The sequence below is a fragment of the Plodia interpunctella genome, chromosome 16 (genome assembly GCF_027563975.2).
Source record: "Plodia interpunctella isolate USDA-ARS_2022_Savannah chromosome 16, ilPloInte3.2, whole genome shotgun sequence".
Taxonomy (NCBI): Eukaryota; Metazoa; Arthropoda; class Insecta; order Lepidoptera; family Pyralidae; genus Plodia; species Plodia interpunctella.
The window spans coordinates 4,263,532-4,283,360 of record NC_071309.1 but is presented as its reverse complement, the minus strand read 5'-3'; the positions used below and the strand labels follow the sequence as shown (position 1 = coordinate 4,283,360).

The following is a 19,829-nucleotide window of genomic DNA, read 5'->3' as shown; positions in this document are numbered from 1 at the left end:
TATATAAAGATTTATAACGAGTAATTATGTTTTTACCTAAATCTATCGTCTGAAAATTCCCATATATAGAATAGATATAGAATCGAAAATTCCCATGGCAAAGAAACCGCGAGAAAAATATATTAATAGGCTAATGGTTATTATACTTTTTACATTTTTGAATAACATTAGAAGGGTGAGGTTATTAAGATGACGGATACGGTTGGGATTAAAAGCATTCCGCGGGATTCGTCGGTAGATTCATGCGTTTGGCATTATCTCTTTTCAACCACTCGATACGTGCCTGTCTTTTACTACGAGTATAATACGTATACTACAATAAATACATGTAATTTTACAAAGATTTTACAATGTGTTTATTTATAATTCGCCCTGTAAAATCTTTGAAGGATGAAAAATGAGCTTTGCATTGAAATAATAGAAACAGCTATTATTTTCCATGAAATAATCTATCCATAAACATAATAATGAAGTCATATTTTTCTGAAAAAATAATCCGATTTAATGAACCTTTAACTTTGTGACAAGATAAATAGTTACTATAAGGCATCCAATCTTATTATCCAAAATGACACAAACCAGGACCTCAGCAACTGGTAGGTAGTAATTCAGTGAACCCTCATTTTCCCTCATAAGGAAGATGCCAGAGCTCCAACGGGTATCAATCTGCAAATACATTCCCCCATTTAATGGGAATCGTAAATCCAGAGAGCCAATGGGAATATATGTCGGCGAAGTGTTGGCTGCCAGATTGGATTTTTATTATTTCTTTCTCCAATCAAAGCTGGAGTTATTGGAAGTTGTAATATTTTTTGCTTTCGTAAGTATTGTCACTAGTCAGGAAATTAAAATTACAATTTTAGACGGCTTATTTTGTTTTATGCGGCGCATTCGAAATTTAGCATTTAAGTGGTTGCCCGGTAATGTTCCGCTTCAATCGATTTTAATATATAAAACACAGCCTATGTTTTTTTTTGCATTTTTGATCAACATCTAAAATACTAAAATGGTATGATATAGTATATATATAATACATATTATAAAAAAATAAATTACACATTTCTTAAAAAATAATCATTTATCTGTTGCGGGAAACAGGACAGGACGCGGGTTTCGGCACGGGAGAGTTAGACAACATGGATCAACAATTTAAATAAACTTTGCCAGTCCTGAAATGTCCAGAATACAGTAAAAGATTGGCTAAATATATTTTTATATGCAGCTTGGAACACAATATTCTTGTCAAGGGAAATTCTCGCGAGCGAAGCAGCAGACAGGTACAAGCTAATCTATAAGTAAGATATTGTTGATGCAGCAGTCTAGTGCCTACGTACCTATATAGCTATTTTCGAACGCGTCCAATCTCGTGCCGCCGCATTTAGTTATAAATAACTTGATTAGAGAGTCAAAGCTCAATGGAGAGTGAAATTAAATGTTTTGAATGTATATACGAAGCTCCGCTCATGAGATACTTTGAAATAAAATAATATCCTGTTTACTACAAGCTGCTCTAGCTAGAAATTCTATTAGGTAAGTTTCAGGTTCAATATAAAAAGCACTATCGTTTCAGCTATGGAGAAATTTGCTCTCACAGGAACTTTTGTAAAAAATAAGTACCCCATGTTGTATTCCAGGTTTAATTCTATTCTTATATCAAATTTCATCGAAATCTGTTGAGTAGTTTTAGTATGAAAGAGAAAATATATATTATTCAGTAAGGAAAAGTTTTGTAGCACGTTCATTGATTTCTAGCTATGTTCTTTGATCGCCTGGGTTTATAAATATTGCGCAGTGTTCATTTATACAATATTATGCTAAGTATATTACTTTAAACTTCTGATCAGTTGGGTAATCTCAATTAATTTTGAGGTTAGGTTTGCCATTTTTAATTTTGTCGCACAACCGCAACCGCAGTCAGATATGCAGTAGGTAGTTGTGTATTTAATTAGTGAGTTTAATATGATACAGCTATCATGATTGATGTATCAGTTTCGCAACCACTGACACCAGTATTGTGTAATATGTAATCTTATATACCTATAGTTAATAAGTATAAATTCGGAAGTTTGCGTGAAGAAATACAAATAATACCTATTAAGTAATAACTGTCTTGAATTTACACTTTTTCGAATCAAAATTTTGATAATTTGTAAAGATTTAACTTTTAACGCCACAAACTATATACTAGCATCACGGAACAATGCAAATTGGAATGATGACTTAATCTTTTGTTTCGCGCCTTCTCTCTAACTTGGTAGCATAATTGTTAAAATTACCAGGTAAATACAATAATTAGCACTTTGTTTCGGGGAAACGAACGCAGAGACGGTAATTTAGACGAGGGTTTAGATCAGTGGTTGTCACACTTTTATGACTGAGGGCCACACGGGACAGGACTATAATGATATATATGTTTGAGTATCTTCTTTTTTAGATTTCGTAAAATGCAAAATAAAGTCTTTTTTTTTGATTTAAGGAGATCTAAAAATGTTATAAAATTTATAGAAATAAGAAAATTTTTATGACACGTTTTATACTATTAATATCTAGCTGCGCCCCGAGGCTTCGCTCCCGTGGAAATTTCGGGATGTACATCCTCACAAACATTCGCATTTATAATAATATTAGTAAGATTTAAAAATTATGTTGTTGAACTTTTTATTATATTTGTTATGTATATATTTTTGGTATTTTTCATATATCGGCATCTTAGGGATTTTGTTTCCTCAATTCCATTTACATCTGTAAGTCGAAATTTGTTTACTGTGGTAGTCGGGTAGGATTGATTTCAGCTTAGAGGACTTTTGTCTTTTTTGATTTTGATTATATTAATATAAACCTTTAACTATTTCCCTTACTATTTAGTTGTAATAAGGCAAAATAACGGGTTAGTGCCGGGCGGGTTCTGGTACCGTCTGGTACCTTGGTACTCCATGGCACCATGTAAATCGGTTGGGTATTCTGATCCCTCAAGTTAATACCAACACGAAACCAATCCGAAGTATTTCTATTGAAAATAGCCATTGCTAATATTCTATCGTAAGAAATATTACTATCGAATAATGGTCGTGATCTTAAGGATGTAAGTAAGTATTCCTAAATATGACTTCTAAATATAAATTAGAAACTAATAAAATAAGATAGAAAGTAATAGACTGCATTTGTAATAGACTGCATCTCATATTGAGGTTAAAAACTGTACTGTCAACATTAGACTTTATTTATAAGCAGCAATAAGCCTCTAAAGCTCACAGTAAGCTACTGTGAGTACTCTGATTTGTCTCCACACTTTTCCCGCCGAAACGGCGATGAAGGTCGGAATCCACCGATTCCATCTCCAAAATAAATGCCGCTTCGACAACGTTGTGTTGTGTTGTAAATACAAAACGAACGCCGCACATAGTTTTTTAAAGGTTTTGTTGAAGATTTTCCGATAATACATATTTTCCAATATTTAAAAAAACGATTTAAAAAATGAAATTGTAATTTTTTTAACGAAGTGTTTTAGGGAAATTTATTTCAACGAGATTAATAATGACGTGATCATTAAATGAATCGCATTGACATATCTCATTGAGATACATACAGTCAAACGCATGTCAAGTTGCCTAGGTCTTTTTTGTTATTTATCTATGATTATACCTACTAGAGTTAAAACCCACTTTTATTACTATATATATATGGGACACAATTATTACTATATATATGGGAACCAATAAGAGATTCTTTTTCAGATTTATTTTTAGTTTAATTAGAAAAGTAATTAATTTAGTAGGTAATCCTTTCATACGAAAAATCAAAGTATCGATTCATCCATTTGACATACTGAATGAAAGTATCGATATATACATATTTTTTTGCAATTTTAAAACATTTTAGTTTTTAAGCAAAACAAGTATGTAGATTACGTACCTATCCTCTTATTGTATTTAAGTAATACTGCTTAGCACATAGTGAGACTTTTAAAATAAAATAGATGAAGGGAAAGTTGCGTACGAACAATAACCTTATTTCTCACTATTATAATAGTTATCAGTTTTCACAAGCTACGTTTATTTGGGTGAAATGACTATAGCTATATATATATATATATATATATATATATATATATATATAATTTTAATATATATATTTTTATTATTATAATATATAATTTTAATATATATATATATATAAATTATATATTAAAAATACTAATAAATAATAAATACAACTTAAATAAAGAAATTAAGAAACCCCCAAATACAATGTTTCTGTCTAGAAAAGAGCTGACTATTTCCAAATGTTGAACGTAATTTTTTTAAACATAGGTTTACACATTCTGGATTATTTTTTATTTAAAATAAAAAAGACGAGGTCAATTCTGTTTAGCCGTTTGGGTGCTACGATTGATTGGGCACAGATACGCAGACACGTTAAACTTAAAACTTCCCTCCTTGTGTCGTCGGGGTTTAAAAAGTCATAATTATGGATCAATAAAGAAATAATCAAAAAGTCAAAATTGGTTCTTTCTTTTGAGACTGTAGATTCCACAGACAGACAACCTACCCACATTTACATAAAGATACAGATAGAACTTATAACACCCGTATTTCGGCAACTGGGGTTAAATATAGAAATTTCCACTAACCTCCGTTTGTCAGCCCATTTAGCCTGAGGGAAATTGTTAAAGATGAAACAACAGTTTTAATGGAATGTAAATGACAGTGGAATCTTAGTTAAAGCGGTTTATTGTCATTATAATATAAAAATGGTTTTAGCGGTTAGTTAGTGATGTAAATTAAATAAAAATTAATGTTTGAGATGTTTTCTTTATTTCTGAGAAAATTACAATACTCCGATGTACTACAATCTACAGAGAAGAATGAACTGACTAAAACGGAAACGGATACTGTGGAAATGGATACACTATTAACACATCATACTATCTAATAAAAAATACATTGTCCACAGACTAACAACACTTTACAGTTAGGTTTGACTGTTGCCCAATTTTTGCGAAATATTTTGTGTCATGTAGGTACCTAGGTACCTAGTTTCATGTAGGTTTTGAATCGATGTGTAACCTACACTATAATAAACAAATTTAACACTGTTCATCAAATGCTATTTTCACAAAGTTGATCAAAAAATGTGGTAAGTAATAGTTTTTGCAATAAGCCAATTTTGATAATTTACTATAGGCACACACGAATTCTTTTTTCAAATACAAAAATATAGGTTACAGTGGTTACTACTAAACTTATATTTCGAACATTGCGTGTGGCGAGAAATAATTTCTAACTTTCTTATTTGTCTTAAATACCTATTAAGTTGGATTTGAATATCATCATAGGTACCCTTATTTTCTATAAGGTAGGCAGGTAGGTATATGTACCTAAGCACATACTTATAGTACTCATGGGACACCCCTTTGACCTCGGCACCTAGTATTAACTTAACCGCTAAGTAACGTAGGAAACAGCTAAAATATGTGTCATACTCAGTGGTTGAATTTAATTTTTGGTTTAAGTGTGTGATTCATGGAGTGTTTTATTTTCTTTTCTTTTTATTAATCACTTAGCTATATTACCAATCTATTCTTACGTGGAAATATCAGATAGCTACTGTACTTACAAGGACTAGACTACTTGCTTAAGTATGTATAGTGTACACTATTTATTTTCAGATGTTACAAAATAAAAAAATATTATATTTGGTATCAGTAGTTGCAGATATTACTATGCTTAAACAAATAAAAATTAAAAAAACGTTAAATTATTCTGTCTGACTACTTTTGTATACTTACAACACAACAACAAAATACGTACCTACATATGAAATATATAAAAAAAACACTGAAAATTGTTTTTGAATGCAGAAAAATAAAAACTTAAGTACAAAAATTAGAAATCCACATTTGAAATGAAAACTGAAGTTCTCATCAAACTAAGTACAGCAAAGTCATCGGAATTTCTTTCGGACGCGCAATGTTATTAATCTAAACATTTATACAACACTTACTGCTGCTGGTCCGTCTTAAACTCGTCCGAAAATCTTGTGCACAACGGTCTAAAATGCGAAACGAAACAAATATATAACACAATGCGGTTCTTACGCGTACAATACTTTCAGTTTCCACAGATCACTAAACTTAGTAAAACACAGCTTATTATGTTGAATCGAAAACACGATACCGAAGTTCAGGGGTTAGTCAAGTTTGCATCGTGTAGGTTAAAATGGGAATTGTCCTATAAGCACGTGAGTCAGGAATGTGGCCGGGTGAAACCAGTCGACGCCGACGTGCACCGCGTACTGTCAAACACTTCGCCAGCTGGTTTGAGTTCCGTGGCCCTCTGGTGGGTTAAGTTGGAAACTAAAGACGCAACGTAAACAGTTGCAACTTAGATTGATAGTTTTTTTTTTCAAAATATTTTATAACATTATTGTTTTTATTTTTTTTTATTACTTGTAGTTTAGTTTAGTATTAAGTAAAGTTCGTTATAAGTACCATATCATTTACATAATCTTTAATATTTATTTAATTCAATATGGTATTATTTCCAAATTTCGTTAGGGAATCAAATTATAACAATTACCACAAATAAAACCATATGTGGCGGAAATACATTGCAACTATAGGGCTGGTAATAAAAATGCTATAAATGGAGTTACCTCGGTTGGTGTTGTGCCGGAGGAGTCGCGTCATGGCGGCGCGCCCGGGTGGGAGGATATTGACTTGCGCCGACACCGCGCATGCACAGAATCGGTGTTTCTGTTTTTAAGCCACGGATTCCAAGTCAACAAAGAACTAAAATCTTTTAAAACAACAAATCTCTGTCACACTTTCATTGCCACACCAATATATTCTCTGTATGTATAGCATTCTCTGTCGTAGCATCTGTATGACCCAAAAATTGACTGAGATAATGCAAGCATTCAGTCCGCCTATCGTGCTTTTACAAATTGTATTTCTGGTATATGCATATGTATAATGGATAAATAAATAAATAAATAAATATTAAATTAATAGCTACGTCATTACCAACGTTTGGCTAGTTAGTCGAAGTGGATCACTTTTGTCGGACATAATTTTCGATGCAAGTATTAAAATATATTAATGAAAATATTTATATATGTAGGTAAGGTAGGTAACTCAATTTTGTTAATTTAATACCTACTTAACAATTACAATCATTTATGAAACATAAGTTTGATTTATAATTTATGAAAACGGAAAACAGGGAAAACACAATCAGAAAACAAAACTAGCGGAATGGAAATGAATTTGCGTATTATTTTAGTACAGTCAATTTGCACAGGGCACAAACACAAATAGAGCCTTTATTTCGCTCAGCCTTGACCCCAAAGCCATTATAGCAAATATGGCTGTGGCGTTAAATTTAAACTTTGATAAATACTGGAACGTTTCAGCTCAATTTATTTCAGTTTCCGTGTCATTTACATAGTTTTATATACCTATTTGTTTTAACATTATAAAGAGTAAATATTTCTGTATTAGTTTATAATGAGTAAAGTCAAAATAAAATGGACCGATGTTGATGAAATTTGGCACAGTGATAGGCTAGACCTTCAGGAGTAACTTGTTATTAGTTATTAATATTTAGTTTTTTTTTTGCAGATTGAAATTATCAGTATCTATATATGTTATTAGTGTAGTAATTACTCGTATATTTCCTGTTATGGACATTACCGGTTAGAAATTTTCAATAATCTTACATTTATCCGACTGCAAGGAAAAGGTTATTTGTTTCGCGCGTATCTTTTTATTATTCCTAATTATACACTCACTTTCAGCTTAAAATTACTTGTAACTTTATCTATTCCTGTTTCCACTGTTCCAATATTACGTAAACAGTTAGAACAATTTTTTTAAACAATTATTACTATGAGGCAAATAAGTTCTCCATGACATTATGAAAATAAATTCAATATTCAAGATCATAGGACAAAATGTATTCTAGTGTCTCATAACAATTTAAAATTAATAAGAACCTAGCTTTTGCCTGTGGCTTCACTCGCATGAATTTGCCACGATAGTATTGCTCTTCTTCGTACACCTATGTATGTAAGTAATATTACAAGAAAATAGACAGAGTACGTGAAGCGTGAAGACAACAAATTTTATCATTTATAATTAGTAGAAATGGACATTTTTAGCATAACAGATTTTAAGAATATGTAATTTCTGTGCTGTGTACAGATCGGTTGTTACTTGCAGATGTCCTGGCTCGCCGCCAACCCTCGGGCCTAGCACCGCGGTTCCGTGGTCGAATCCACAAACCTTGACAGTGAAGCTGTTGACGGAACACTTCATTGATTAAGACTGTTTTTATTGTGTCCCCAACGTCCAACATTTTGGTGGAAATATAATGAACTTGATTTCAAGCATACTCTTTCCTAAATGAGAATATAAGTCATCTGTCGACGATGTTATGACGTCATGCTTCACATCACAATCGCCACAAAGCGGTATACCTACCAAAATGTATGTAAATAAAGATGGAAATAAAAGTTTTCCTTGTAAGATGAATTGTTGGAATATAACGGATTTATCTACATACCTACTACATAAAAAGTGACATTGATTTTTTCTAAGCTTAGACAGATAGCCCCATAGCCCTTCGTGTCAGAAATAGCCTAGCTATTTTTGGGATTCAAATGGCGGCTCCACACTGTCGTCGAACAGTTTGCCAAACTTTATACATTACTAGTTTTTCATTGCAGTAAATAAAAACACTCAGTCAATAAAAAAACTCACAAACCTACGCAATGTTCACGCATTCGCGTCGGCATGTGTCTGAGTTCGACAACATATGTGTATTAGCCGGCATAAAATAGTTAGTTGATGTTTTTGTTAAGGAACTATTTAACAAAGCTACTAACTCCAACTCGGTTCAGAACAATATAAACAGAGAGCGCTGATTTCCCACTGACGCAAGTTAAGTTACTAACTTCGTTGTTACGCGATGCCAGATTCCACCACAGATGGCGTGGAAGAATGTTACAAAGCGGACTTGAGACTGGTGGATATTTACTGAGCCGAATATACTCATAGAGCATGGCCCCATTGTTCAGTTGTGCTCCGTTGTTTTGACAACTCAGAAAAAGTCTGATGTACGACACCGCTCGTTAATGTCAAAACACAATAAGTAAAATAACAATGCAGCACAACGGAGCCGCAACGTTTTGCGTCGTCGCAAAGTAGCAGTGGGGCATTGCTCATACAGTTTATAAAAAAAAAAAATAGTGTTGAGTGTAAACAAGCTACGTGCATAAACAAACAATAAAAAATGGTGCTAACATAACTTCGGCATAACAACAAGTTGTTGTTGCCAAATTATCTGTCTGGAATTAATATTTCAAGTCCATCATTATGTCTATATTCATACTAAGATATGTATGTAGATATATATTGACATATAGTTTATGAAAATATACATTTTAGAAATAAATATTTTTCCAAGGCACATATACGAATTCCGATTTGAACTAGAAAAGAAGAATCAACTTTTTATATTCAGAATTTATTGCTGAAATATACTAAATTAAGCTTATTTATATATTTAGGCAATAAACAATATATAATCATTCGACATACGTATATACACCTCTCATTCTAATTTGGAAGTACACAATTTCTCCAATAAAAACAGCAAAACAAATTAGTATCAGAATTATGTACGAGACAAAAATTATCAACAGCGACTTTATTTTCAAGGGTTTCGCTTCTTCTGCTGCACTTATAGTTTTTTGTTTCTTCCATTTTGGTCTCTCATACACCTTTTCTACTAATCCAGCTTCGACTATACTTCGAATAATAGTATCAAATCTTTTTGCTCCTGGCCAACCAGGCCGCACGTAGAAACACGCGCTTGACGCGGTTACCTTTTCTACAATATCTATATCCTTAACTATTTGATAGAGACTTGTAACATCTACGATCATTATGAATTTCTTGCCGTTGACTATACCATGAATGTAAGATCCTGCATCTTTCAAAGGTACAAGTTGATAATTTTTTTCTAATGGCGTATCGAACACGAATCTTTGGTATGAAATGATTCCTCCATAGTCACGTATAAATTCATTCGCTTTTGCAAAATTTTCAAAACCTTTGTGATCTATTTCGGTCTGCAGGCCGCTCGTGAGATCACTTTCATATACTAAGCGAACAATGGCGCTACACCATATCCACATTATAAACATACTATTAAGTAATGATGACCCAGTTACAAATGGTGTCTGTTGTCCCAAAAAGATTTGGTAAGAGTCTAAAAGTATATTATTATATGATCCAACTTCTTTTCTTTTTAAAATTTGGATAACTTTTGCTACAATGACAAATATAACAAAACAAATACCAAGCAATGGAGTAACTTTATTAAACAATGGATCTAAAATTCTTCCTATAGGATACTCCAAGGATAGTTTGGGAGAGATCCAGCCAATGTCGCCAAATTTAAATATTGTAGACATCTGCACTACTGCATATATATAGCTGTTTATTGATAGGGATGGCAAAAAAATATCAGATTTGCGGCTTAATAAATCACGAAAGGCGCTGAGAGCTTTTGGAATATCTTGTTTCAAAATTGAAGTTATTTCCATTGAGGCATTCAAAGAATCGAATATAGTTTTTATGATAGATGTATCTACACCTGTGATATTTGTAACAGTTCCATTAACTTCCTTAAACATTAATGTCATAAAATTATTATACATAGTTACTTTTATCGGACATTTGTTATAATTACGATTTTTCTTTATCAACCAGGTATCTATACTTTCTATGTCGTTTAAAGGTATGGGCGAAAAATCATTACAATTTTCATGTTTGAATGGAAAGTATGTATTCACAGAAATTTCTGATCCATTGCTGCACAGAAAAACTGCATCGCCAATATCATGATCCCAAGCAATTTTTGCTAGTAGCGTTATATTTAGTTCTTCAGTATATACAACAATTGCTTTAGTAGCTTTATGCTTATTTTTATTTATATATACTTTCTGTAAGCTTGTTTCAAATTGTATAGCTGTGTCTATGAAATAAACAATTTGTGTGTACTTAAGACTTTTTTGTTTGGCGTATTGTGCATCATCTGCTGTTATTTCCGTTGTAGCTATAAGTCCGTTGTATTTGTCAAGGAACCTTGTCACTTCTTCATAATTTGATTGACTCCAAATCGCAAGGGTGACATCAATTTGATGGAATAAAGAATTCGCGAGAGCCACCGCTGTATCGCTAATATTTGATTTAGTTTGAACTATGGTAACACTTTTTAAAAGAAATAAAATATAGAAGAAACTCATTTTTATGAACTTAACAATGTTATTACCGCGTGCTGGCTACCGTCAGTCAATGATAAGATTAACAGAATAATGTCTAAAATTGTCTTGGAATATAATATCGACAAGCACTCAGACTGAATCAACAGAACCCGCATTTTTATTTTAATATAGTCACATATAATTAGGCTGACGAATGTTCGTTTTGTCTGAAAATGTCAAGAAAATGTTTTATTTATCTTATAATCAAAACTGACATTTTGATTATAATAACATTCACATTGTTTATTTGTTTTATTATATTATATACTAGCTGCACCTCGGGGCATTGCTTGGACTACATATTTAAATGAGTCTTTACGTAGACAACAGTGAATGCAATGAAAATAAATATAATGTGTTATTTGCATAAAATTCACCCCTCGATCCTGGACCTGGAGATAATAACAACAATTGAACAACAATAGAATCGGGTCAGATCGGTCCGCGCGGGAATTGATAGGTTAAATTTAATATATTTTCCATCCATACTAATATTATTAATGCGAAAAGTCTGTCAGTCTTGAACCACTGGACCGAGTTTGATAAAATTTGGTGTGCATGTAGTTAATTTTTTAAAATCAACCTTCAAAGGCTTAAAAGGGGGGGGGGGGTGTGAAAGTTTGTATGCTAGTAGCTACACACAAAAATTGGTCCTAGAAATGAGTAATCTGGCATGGGTCACATTAATCAAAAAATATGTCATTATACTGTCAGAAGTAACTAATCTACGTTGTAGGTCGCTGGTAAACAGCAAGACTACTTATATTTCTAAAAATGAAATAACATTTGGCTCAGGTTTATGTTTTGATTTATAGACAAATGCGAGATAAATAAATGTCGGGTAAAGAAAATGACATAATTAAATAACTTTTTCAAATAAAAACGCAAATTCTCGCTATTTTCAAGTTATAGGTCTTGTCTTATTTGTTTACAAGTAGTTTGTTTATGGGAATTAATATTGTACCGGATAGATCACATAAATGCTTAATTATGTTATGAGTAACTTTTCTTTCAATAAAAAATAAGTAACGAAAAAACAAAAAAAAAAGAACTTTTTTTATATAATGACTATAAGCTTATAAGCCATTTAGAAACATCCAAAGTTACAGAACATAAACTAACATCTAGGTCATTACGCTTCTATCTTTAAAAACCTTTATAAATATATTTTATGAGGATAATTAAAAATTAATGCCTCTTACCTAATTGGAATTTTTCGCCAAGGCACCGTCTTTTTTCTCTCATCTTGTTCTTTAGAATCCTCCTTTTAAGCCGGTTGAGTACCACATCAGCCTCGTCCAAGCTTTCAGACGACGAACTGTTGACGATCTTGACTGAACCACTCACAGAATGGCTCCGTTTTTTTGCAAATACATTTAAAACTCTCTGTCTCGTCTCGATTTCCGATAAACCACGTCTATACATTTTTAGGCGTTTTTCTATCTCACAATTTGCCGCTATATCCGTTGGAATATTAATAAATTCATTGTCGGACGTGCTATCGCCTTTTTTAAAGCGGCGCCGCGCTGTTTCCGAAGGGAATTTAGGCAATTCCCTACACTTCACCGGCGCTAGGGAATTTTGAGGGGATTTTATCGAGAGACGGTGTAAAGTAAACCAATCCGGATTACTGTTCATTCTAGCTGGTAAGCTTTTTAAGTAAGTGTTCAGGAATGATACCTTGTTGTGCGGTGGATGATACACTATCCCGGATTTAGAACGCTGTATTTCATCTTTCGCGAATTCATTTGTACTCTCTCGTAGTGCGGTGTCATTCAATGATTTTGATTTATGTAACCCTGTTACAACTCCGTTCTCATCACGTAATGATATTTCGATTGATTGATCGATTTCACTCAGAGATGAGACGGATGAGTTTTTAGAACTCGGAACATAAAGATCATTCATTGGAAAAATTAATTTACTCAGTGCACTATTTTTGAATGTTTGTTTACCATTTTCACAAGTTTCGTTGTCGGAACTTTTGTAACTGCTTATATCACTCACACTTTCAGACTGGAAGGAGGTAGTCTCTAGACTATTTACTTGCAAATGGGGAAAGTTGTTGTTTAATGTGAGATTGTCTGGAATATTTATAATACTGCTGCCGTCATTTATAATATAACCAATTCCTCTATTATTGTTTTCTACTGGTCTTCTATAGACACGTGTAAATACTTTGTCCCCTGAAATAGTATTGTGTTTTCTGATACCATTTTTGTTAATGTAATGCTTGTAATCCTTTAGTCCTTTTAAAGATTGACTGCTTTTCAAAGGGCTATTATCGAAATCAGAACTCTTTATAGATATATTATCGTCATTTGTTTCGACGAGAAGGTTTCCGTCGCAATCAAAAAGTTGTATCGTCGGGAATGTATTCCCCGACGACAAATTTCGCGTTCGGAGTTCCCATTTCCTTTGACATGGTTTTCGCAATTGAATTCTTATTATGTTGTCATCTACTATGGGTCCATCACTATCAGTCGACTCTTCTTTCCCCGCCATTACTTCCACTTTATTTTTATTACACACTCGACACATTTGTGCGAGTATGTAAAGAATGTGGTAAGTACATACGTACTAAATTGTTTGTTTACAGTCAGCTGTTCGTATGAATTTTGGCACTTCGCCATACACTCCGGCATCCATTTTAAATAGCACCAATGTCAATTTTGTTTTTCGCAAACAACAAAACACATGTAACAAATTAAGTGATGCACAGCCGGTCACTAGCACTGTAAATTTTTACTGAACATCATTTTGTAACGACTATAATGATGTTGAAAACCGTTGCATAAGTGCGCAGATTGCTCGCAATTGCCCTGTTTAATGAGTTTGCTTCATAATTGTATGCACTAGTTCTAGTTCTACTTAATTGTGTCACAAGCCGGGAGATTGAAATGTTATACGTTTTCCCGCTCGCGGGCGGTTTTTTTTCGCGCCGCCTTTTGAGAGGGTCGAGGTGGAATCTGGACGTGCGCGCCTCCGGACATTTCTACACTGAGAAACGAACTTCTGAATAGATGCTAGAAGCTATTAATAGAGAAGGAACGAGACGGCGATCTTGCGGCTCCCCTTGAGCACGCCTTGAACCTAGGTACGTTTGCGGCTAAACGTGACGTATATGAAACAACTGGTCACACTGACACAGTTTTCCATTCGACCATGTCCGCGATGCGACCATATGCACGCGCAGATGTTTGTTTACATCAAATCAACAGTATTGTAATTCAAATTTACAATATCGAGGACCTTAATAGTTGTGTTAATTTGACAACTAGAAGCGAAGTTAGATCGGGTAGGGTACCATTTATTTCTTGGAATATGTCTTGGATGCTATATACTTACGTGTGTGGGTTCAACTAATGTAGAAATCACCTCCACAACTTGGACACGAAACCTCGATAAGAGCCGAAGAAACAAAACCAAACACATCTAAGTCGACATATATGTATAACATGAGGCGCGCTTACATTTGGTGCTGGACAAAATTTCTTCTGTCCGTCTTACGGAGACGGACGGACGGATTATTTATGAGATCACATAAAATACCTATTGTACAAATTGTAATTGTGATTCTAGAAGTTATATTTAAAATTAATTATATGTAAAATCTACACTCTATATACAGGTATCTATCTACTAGTTCCTTAATATTATAAATGTTAAAGTTTCATATACACATCCAATTTTGAGAAATGTCACATGGACATGTTTAGGAGTACGGGGAATTCAGTCCAGAAAATCATAACAATTCCGTAATATGACAAGGTTGTACAAAATAGATTTGCAACAATTATTAAATTCATGTTGCAGTCTGGCCACATATATTACTTTATGTAGTAACTATTTCAGGACAACCCCGTTATGTCACTCTTAGTTTGGCCATTCCGACAATTCAGGTTATGCCCGGCTATTCTGGGAAGCCTTGAATGTTCGTTGTAACAAGCTTTATTAATAGGCTGAAGATCCCGCGTCATAAGTGGCGGTGTAAGGGTTGGGTGTGGTTGACCGACCATCCTGGATGATGGATACAAGAGGACACCTCAAATAAACATTTTCCAAAGAGACAGCCTCTTTGGAAAATACTAATGTTTTGTGTCGGTTGTGCCGGTTGTGAAATCACAGACTCAAAAAAAAAAAAAAGATTTTTTAAAGATTATTTTTTAAATGGATCCTTGGCTTCAGGCGTTGATAAAACCGGGAACACGCTCAGATGAGAGAGAGATTTTGAATATGAGATTGTTTAGCTTTAGTACTAGCGTCCTGTAATTTCTGATGGGGGCGCCGTACATATTTCGCCCGGGGTACATAAATAGTCTTAAAACCGGCACGCTGGTCATTATCATTAGGGTCCGCATGTACTTGGATTGAATTAATCTGCCCAGTAACCGACTGTCAACGGAGTGTTATTTGATTAAATACACTTGTAAATGTGTCAGTAATATATCTGTGTCGCGGTATATTGTAATAATAACGTTATTTTATTTCGTGATTTTTTTTCTTAACGCAACATGATTACGAGTCTAATTTTAAACAATAATTTATTAGCAACTAATATTATTTGTTGAAAGCCGTCATAAAACCATTGTCAAAGAATTTATTGTATGCCAAATGGCTGCGTTGCAATGCCGTACATTATTTTTAGCAAACAGGAATGCTTCTTTGATAGAACGGTCTAATTATGAAGATAAATTGTTCATCATTACAACACGCTATTGTCAGATTTTTCTGAGTATTCCGACCTATAAATAGGGCTGCCAGACTTTCCTAAATACATACATCCCGTACAAACGGGACTGTCACGTATTTATTTATTTAATCAAATAATACCTTTATTGCACATAAAGCAAAACAAACAGAAACTGGAAAATTTAATTGCACATAAGGCGGCCTAATAGCTGAGAGCAATTTCTACCTACCTGATTTTTTATAATTCCCTAAAGGGAATTATAAAAAAATCCTAGGTTTGTGGGTTGGTCTAAGAAACAAGTGGGTTGTCTCGTATATAAAAAAAAAGAAAAAGAAAAATCTACCTTTTTAATAATAATTACAGAAGACTAGTTGTAGTAAAGTAAATTATGCATCCAAACCTTCCACTAGGATTGATTGTATGATTACACAATCAATAGTAGCATATAAATCTGTGCAATTGATTTTTTTTTAAGTTTATCGCTAATAGACAGACAGATGCAGCATAAGACTTTGTGTAAGGATAAGGATTAACTTCGTTATGGAAACATCAAAACTTTCTGGCCTTCGAGAGAAGATACGTCCGTGCCGATTATCGATTAATCAAAGATGACATTGTCGACAAAATTATTGCTGAATCGTCGCGAATTTGAGTGCGACGATTCAGTTGATTCAATGGTCACATTAAAAGTAAGGAATTTACGTTTCTCGTCATATTCTAGGGCGGGACCACACGCCAATAGCGACACTAGATAGTAGACGGACACTATAGTTTAGTTACTTGTTGTGCAAAGTTGTGGTAAACTAAATAGCGAACTTGTCCTCTCTTAGATGCGCATTAATTTACATAACACCTTCTTGCTTCTCGACCGCAGGCGAGTTTCTGTTTTCACAAACTTGGGTTCGTTAATCCGGGGTCCTAGGTAAGCGTCGTAATGCTGCATGTGCACGAGTGCCTCATGGAAAGCACAAGTGAATAAAAAAATAAAGAAAATTCGTTTATTTGATTATGATTATTGAGTTGGATGGAACATTTATTTAATCACTAACTTAACTACCAATGGGATTAGTCCAGGGTTAATGATGTAATTATCAGCTACTGGCCATTTGTACTAGACAAATAAGTTAGACATTATGTTCTAATTTCAAATATTGTATATTGTTCTAATATTTATAAATATCAAGGTGAATGGTCCAATCACAGGAGCGAAGTGTCATAGAGCACAACTGGCACAACATATGTGAATGTTGACGACTCGATATAACATGCTAAATGATACGTTTCAGAGTTATATATCATGGCAGGCGGCATGCCCACAGCACAAAATTGCAATACTGCACTCGCTGCTGTTTGTTTACGTTATTTCCAGATTGCATTCCGTGTAGGTCAACATATTGGAATTTTACTATATTCTAATTTCTTTTTGTTCGTATTTTTTAAGGTTAACGCTATTATGCACACATATTTTGTGGATTATAATTTTATTTTGATTGTGTACTATTTAATTATTAACAAAATTTTTAAAAAATCTTAATTTTTGTCAGTTGAGATATTACATTTTCGTCTTCAGTCGTTGATTCGCGTCGCATTTGTTTTTATGTTTTTTTTGCCTGTTTTTATGTTTTAAAGCTATACGAGGCGACTTTGATAGCTGATAGGAAAATACAGTATTCTCAAACAGTCATCAGGAAGGTATAAAATAATAACCGATCCGATCGTAAAAAAACAACAGAACTTTAAAAAACTTAAACTTTGTTTCGACGGAAAGACTCGCACTGCTAATGCAACCGTTCCCGGTTCACGAATTTGGGAGAGAGTGAGCTTTGTGGCTTTACTTTTTCAAGCATCGACTTTTCTTGCATAAGGTGACCACCAAACATGTTTACTTGCCTTTTTTATTTGGGGAGCCGTCAATATATAGGAGTTTGAATTTTCAGGTTTTTTTTATATTGATATCGATACTACTTTATTTAATCTTTAACCATGCCATATATCACGGATCTTTGTAAAATTTGTATTCATGTAAAGTATTTAGTTTTATTAGTTTCGTGTGTACATAAATAAAGAAAAACAGCAATTCATATAATACTTAGTTAATATGCATATCTGAAGTAGATTTAAAATAGTCTGCTCGATGCTCTCGGAGCATGGTTCGCTCGAGCGAGTCCCGACTATACCTACTCGGCTTAATGTAATTCCTTTGCCGGCGGCAACTTTCAATACCAAAAGCGTTTTAGATGAGATCTTGGCAGAATTACAGTTTTTGATTGTTATTTTCATTTCATCGACTCGACTATGATGTCATAAAATCCAATGGTGATTTTTCATTTGGACCAATCCCTGTGAAACGAAAAATCTCACCTTGAATCCTACTTGCGCCATTTGAGTTTGTATAGGTACCAATTTGACTATCAGTTTTCATCGATCACAACTTGCTTCTGGTGAAGGAAAACATCGCGAGAAAATGAAGAAGCCATGACAAACCACTCAAATTTCAAATTAAAAATTAGGATGATATACACCACTTAACATTGTTAAGAAAGTCGTGTGTGTGTTTAATTCCACTTAACCATTCTGAGAAATACGACTGTAAGGAAGGAAGAAGGTTATCAAAAGTTAGATACTGCTTTGCCAAACTGTACATATTACATAAAATTACACATCAAACTATGCATATGTGTCATTATTTTTACAAATGTTATATGTTTGATAAAAAAAATAAGCCACAACTTACTTAAGTTAACTCTTCGAGAGTACACAATACACTGTTTGCAGTTGAAGCTTTCTCTTATAGTTTATTTTCAAAGGAATAAATTTTTGGTCGATCCGTATGCGTGAAAGATAACTTATAAAATAACTATTTGATATAATTATTTACTATTTGACTGATAAATAATTTTATATTGTTGAACATTGTAATATAAATCCATAATTGTTTTGCTAGCGGCGGTAGCGCAGTATAATAATAGAATGCAGATTTAGCCCACCTGCGACTGAAGCTGGAAAATTCTTTATGGCTCCCATTCATCAATTTGAAATGTTTATGAATGAGGAATTTTAAAAGCCTTCTACCAGCGTGCAAGATTTGACAGCATTACATTTAAAATAGATATATTTAATTTGAATTCGTTTGGGATAGTTATGACGATACTATTTCCAGGTACTTGCGAGTTCGTAGGTATTATATAAATCAGTTTAGTTCGACTAAGCTTCTTTCTTTTTGTTAAAAGACCATTAACCACGTTTCTCGGTTCTCTATTTTAAGATTCAAGTAAGTCCAAGGGTTTTTAGTTTATGTGATGCTCTTAGATTTCTTAGTTAAGAAAAAAATGTAGCCTTACGGCATGATAGAGACCAACAGTGAGTTTCTTTTGGTATTTCTTCTCAGTAGTAGTCGTTCCAAAATGCCAGTAAGTAGCTTTTTGAGAAATGATCTTCATTTAACATTTATTTACAAAACAAGATACATGTCAAGATATATATACCTATATATAATAAAACTGTAAGTGGGCTATGTCTACACATAGGCGACATGAAAAAAAATATAATGGTTCTATATAAATGACAAAACAAATTTTTTGAATCTTTGTCTGTTTGTCTGTATGTTTGTTCGCGCATCACGCAAAAACTACTGCGGTTGGATGGAATGTTGCGGATGGAATTTGATGCGGTTTACAGTTGTATAGCGGAAGGTCTTATTTAAAATCTGGTATAGCTTTCATCGCGATACTTTCCTTAGATCCCGAGATATCGATAATAATGATTTATGAACTGACGTACGAAATAAACACAGAAAACGAAGCAG

At 33.4% G+C, this 19,829-nt stretch overlaps 2 protein-coding genes across 4 annotated transcripts in view; both read right to left on the bottom strand.

Annotated features, from left to right (window-relative positions):
* Window positions 1–14,345, bottom strand: part of LOC128676465 (uncharacterized) — a 45,793-nt gene extending 31,448 nt beyond the window's left edge. For 2 of the 3 annotated variants that reach the window (XM_053756589.2, XM_053756591.2), the window contains exon 1: window positions 12,534–14,344. In XM_053756589.2, the coding sequence (XP_053612564.1) occupies window positions 12,534–13,872 (1,339 nt within the window). In that variant the 5' untranslated portion in view covers window positions 13,873–14,344. Of the gene's footprint in view, window positions 1–12,533 lie in introns of all 3 variants that reach the window. The other variant, XM_053756590.2, reaches the window with a different exon arrangement.
* On the bottom strand, window positions 9,589–10,829 carry LOC135309868 (uncharacterized). The gene has a single exon (XM_064436463.1). It carries the CDS (start codon window positions 10,723–10,725, stop codon window positions 9,589–9,591), a length of 1,137 nt encoding a protein of 378 aa, XP_064292533.1. The 5' UTR covers window positions 10,726–10,829.
* Window positions 14,346–19,829: the final 5,484 nt, after the last annotated feature.

Bases quoted from the DNA above. Each gene is read 5' to 3' on its own strand.
- LOC135309868 (XM_064436463.1), bottom strand. From the start codon at position 10,725: ATGTATAATAATTTTATGACATTAATGTTTAAGGAAGTTAATGGAACT.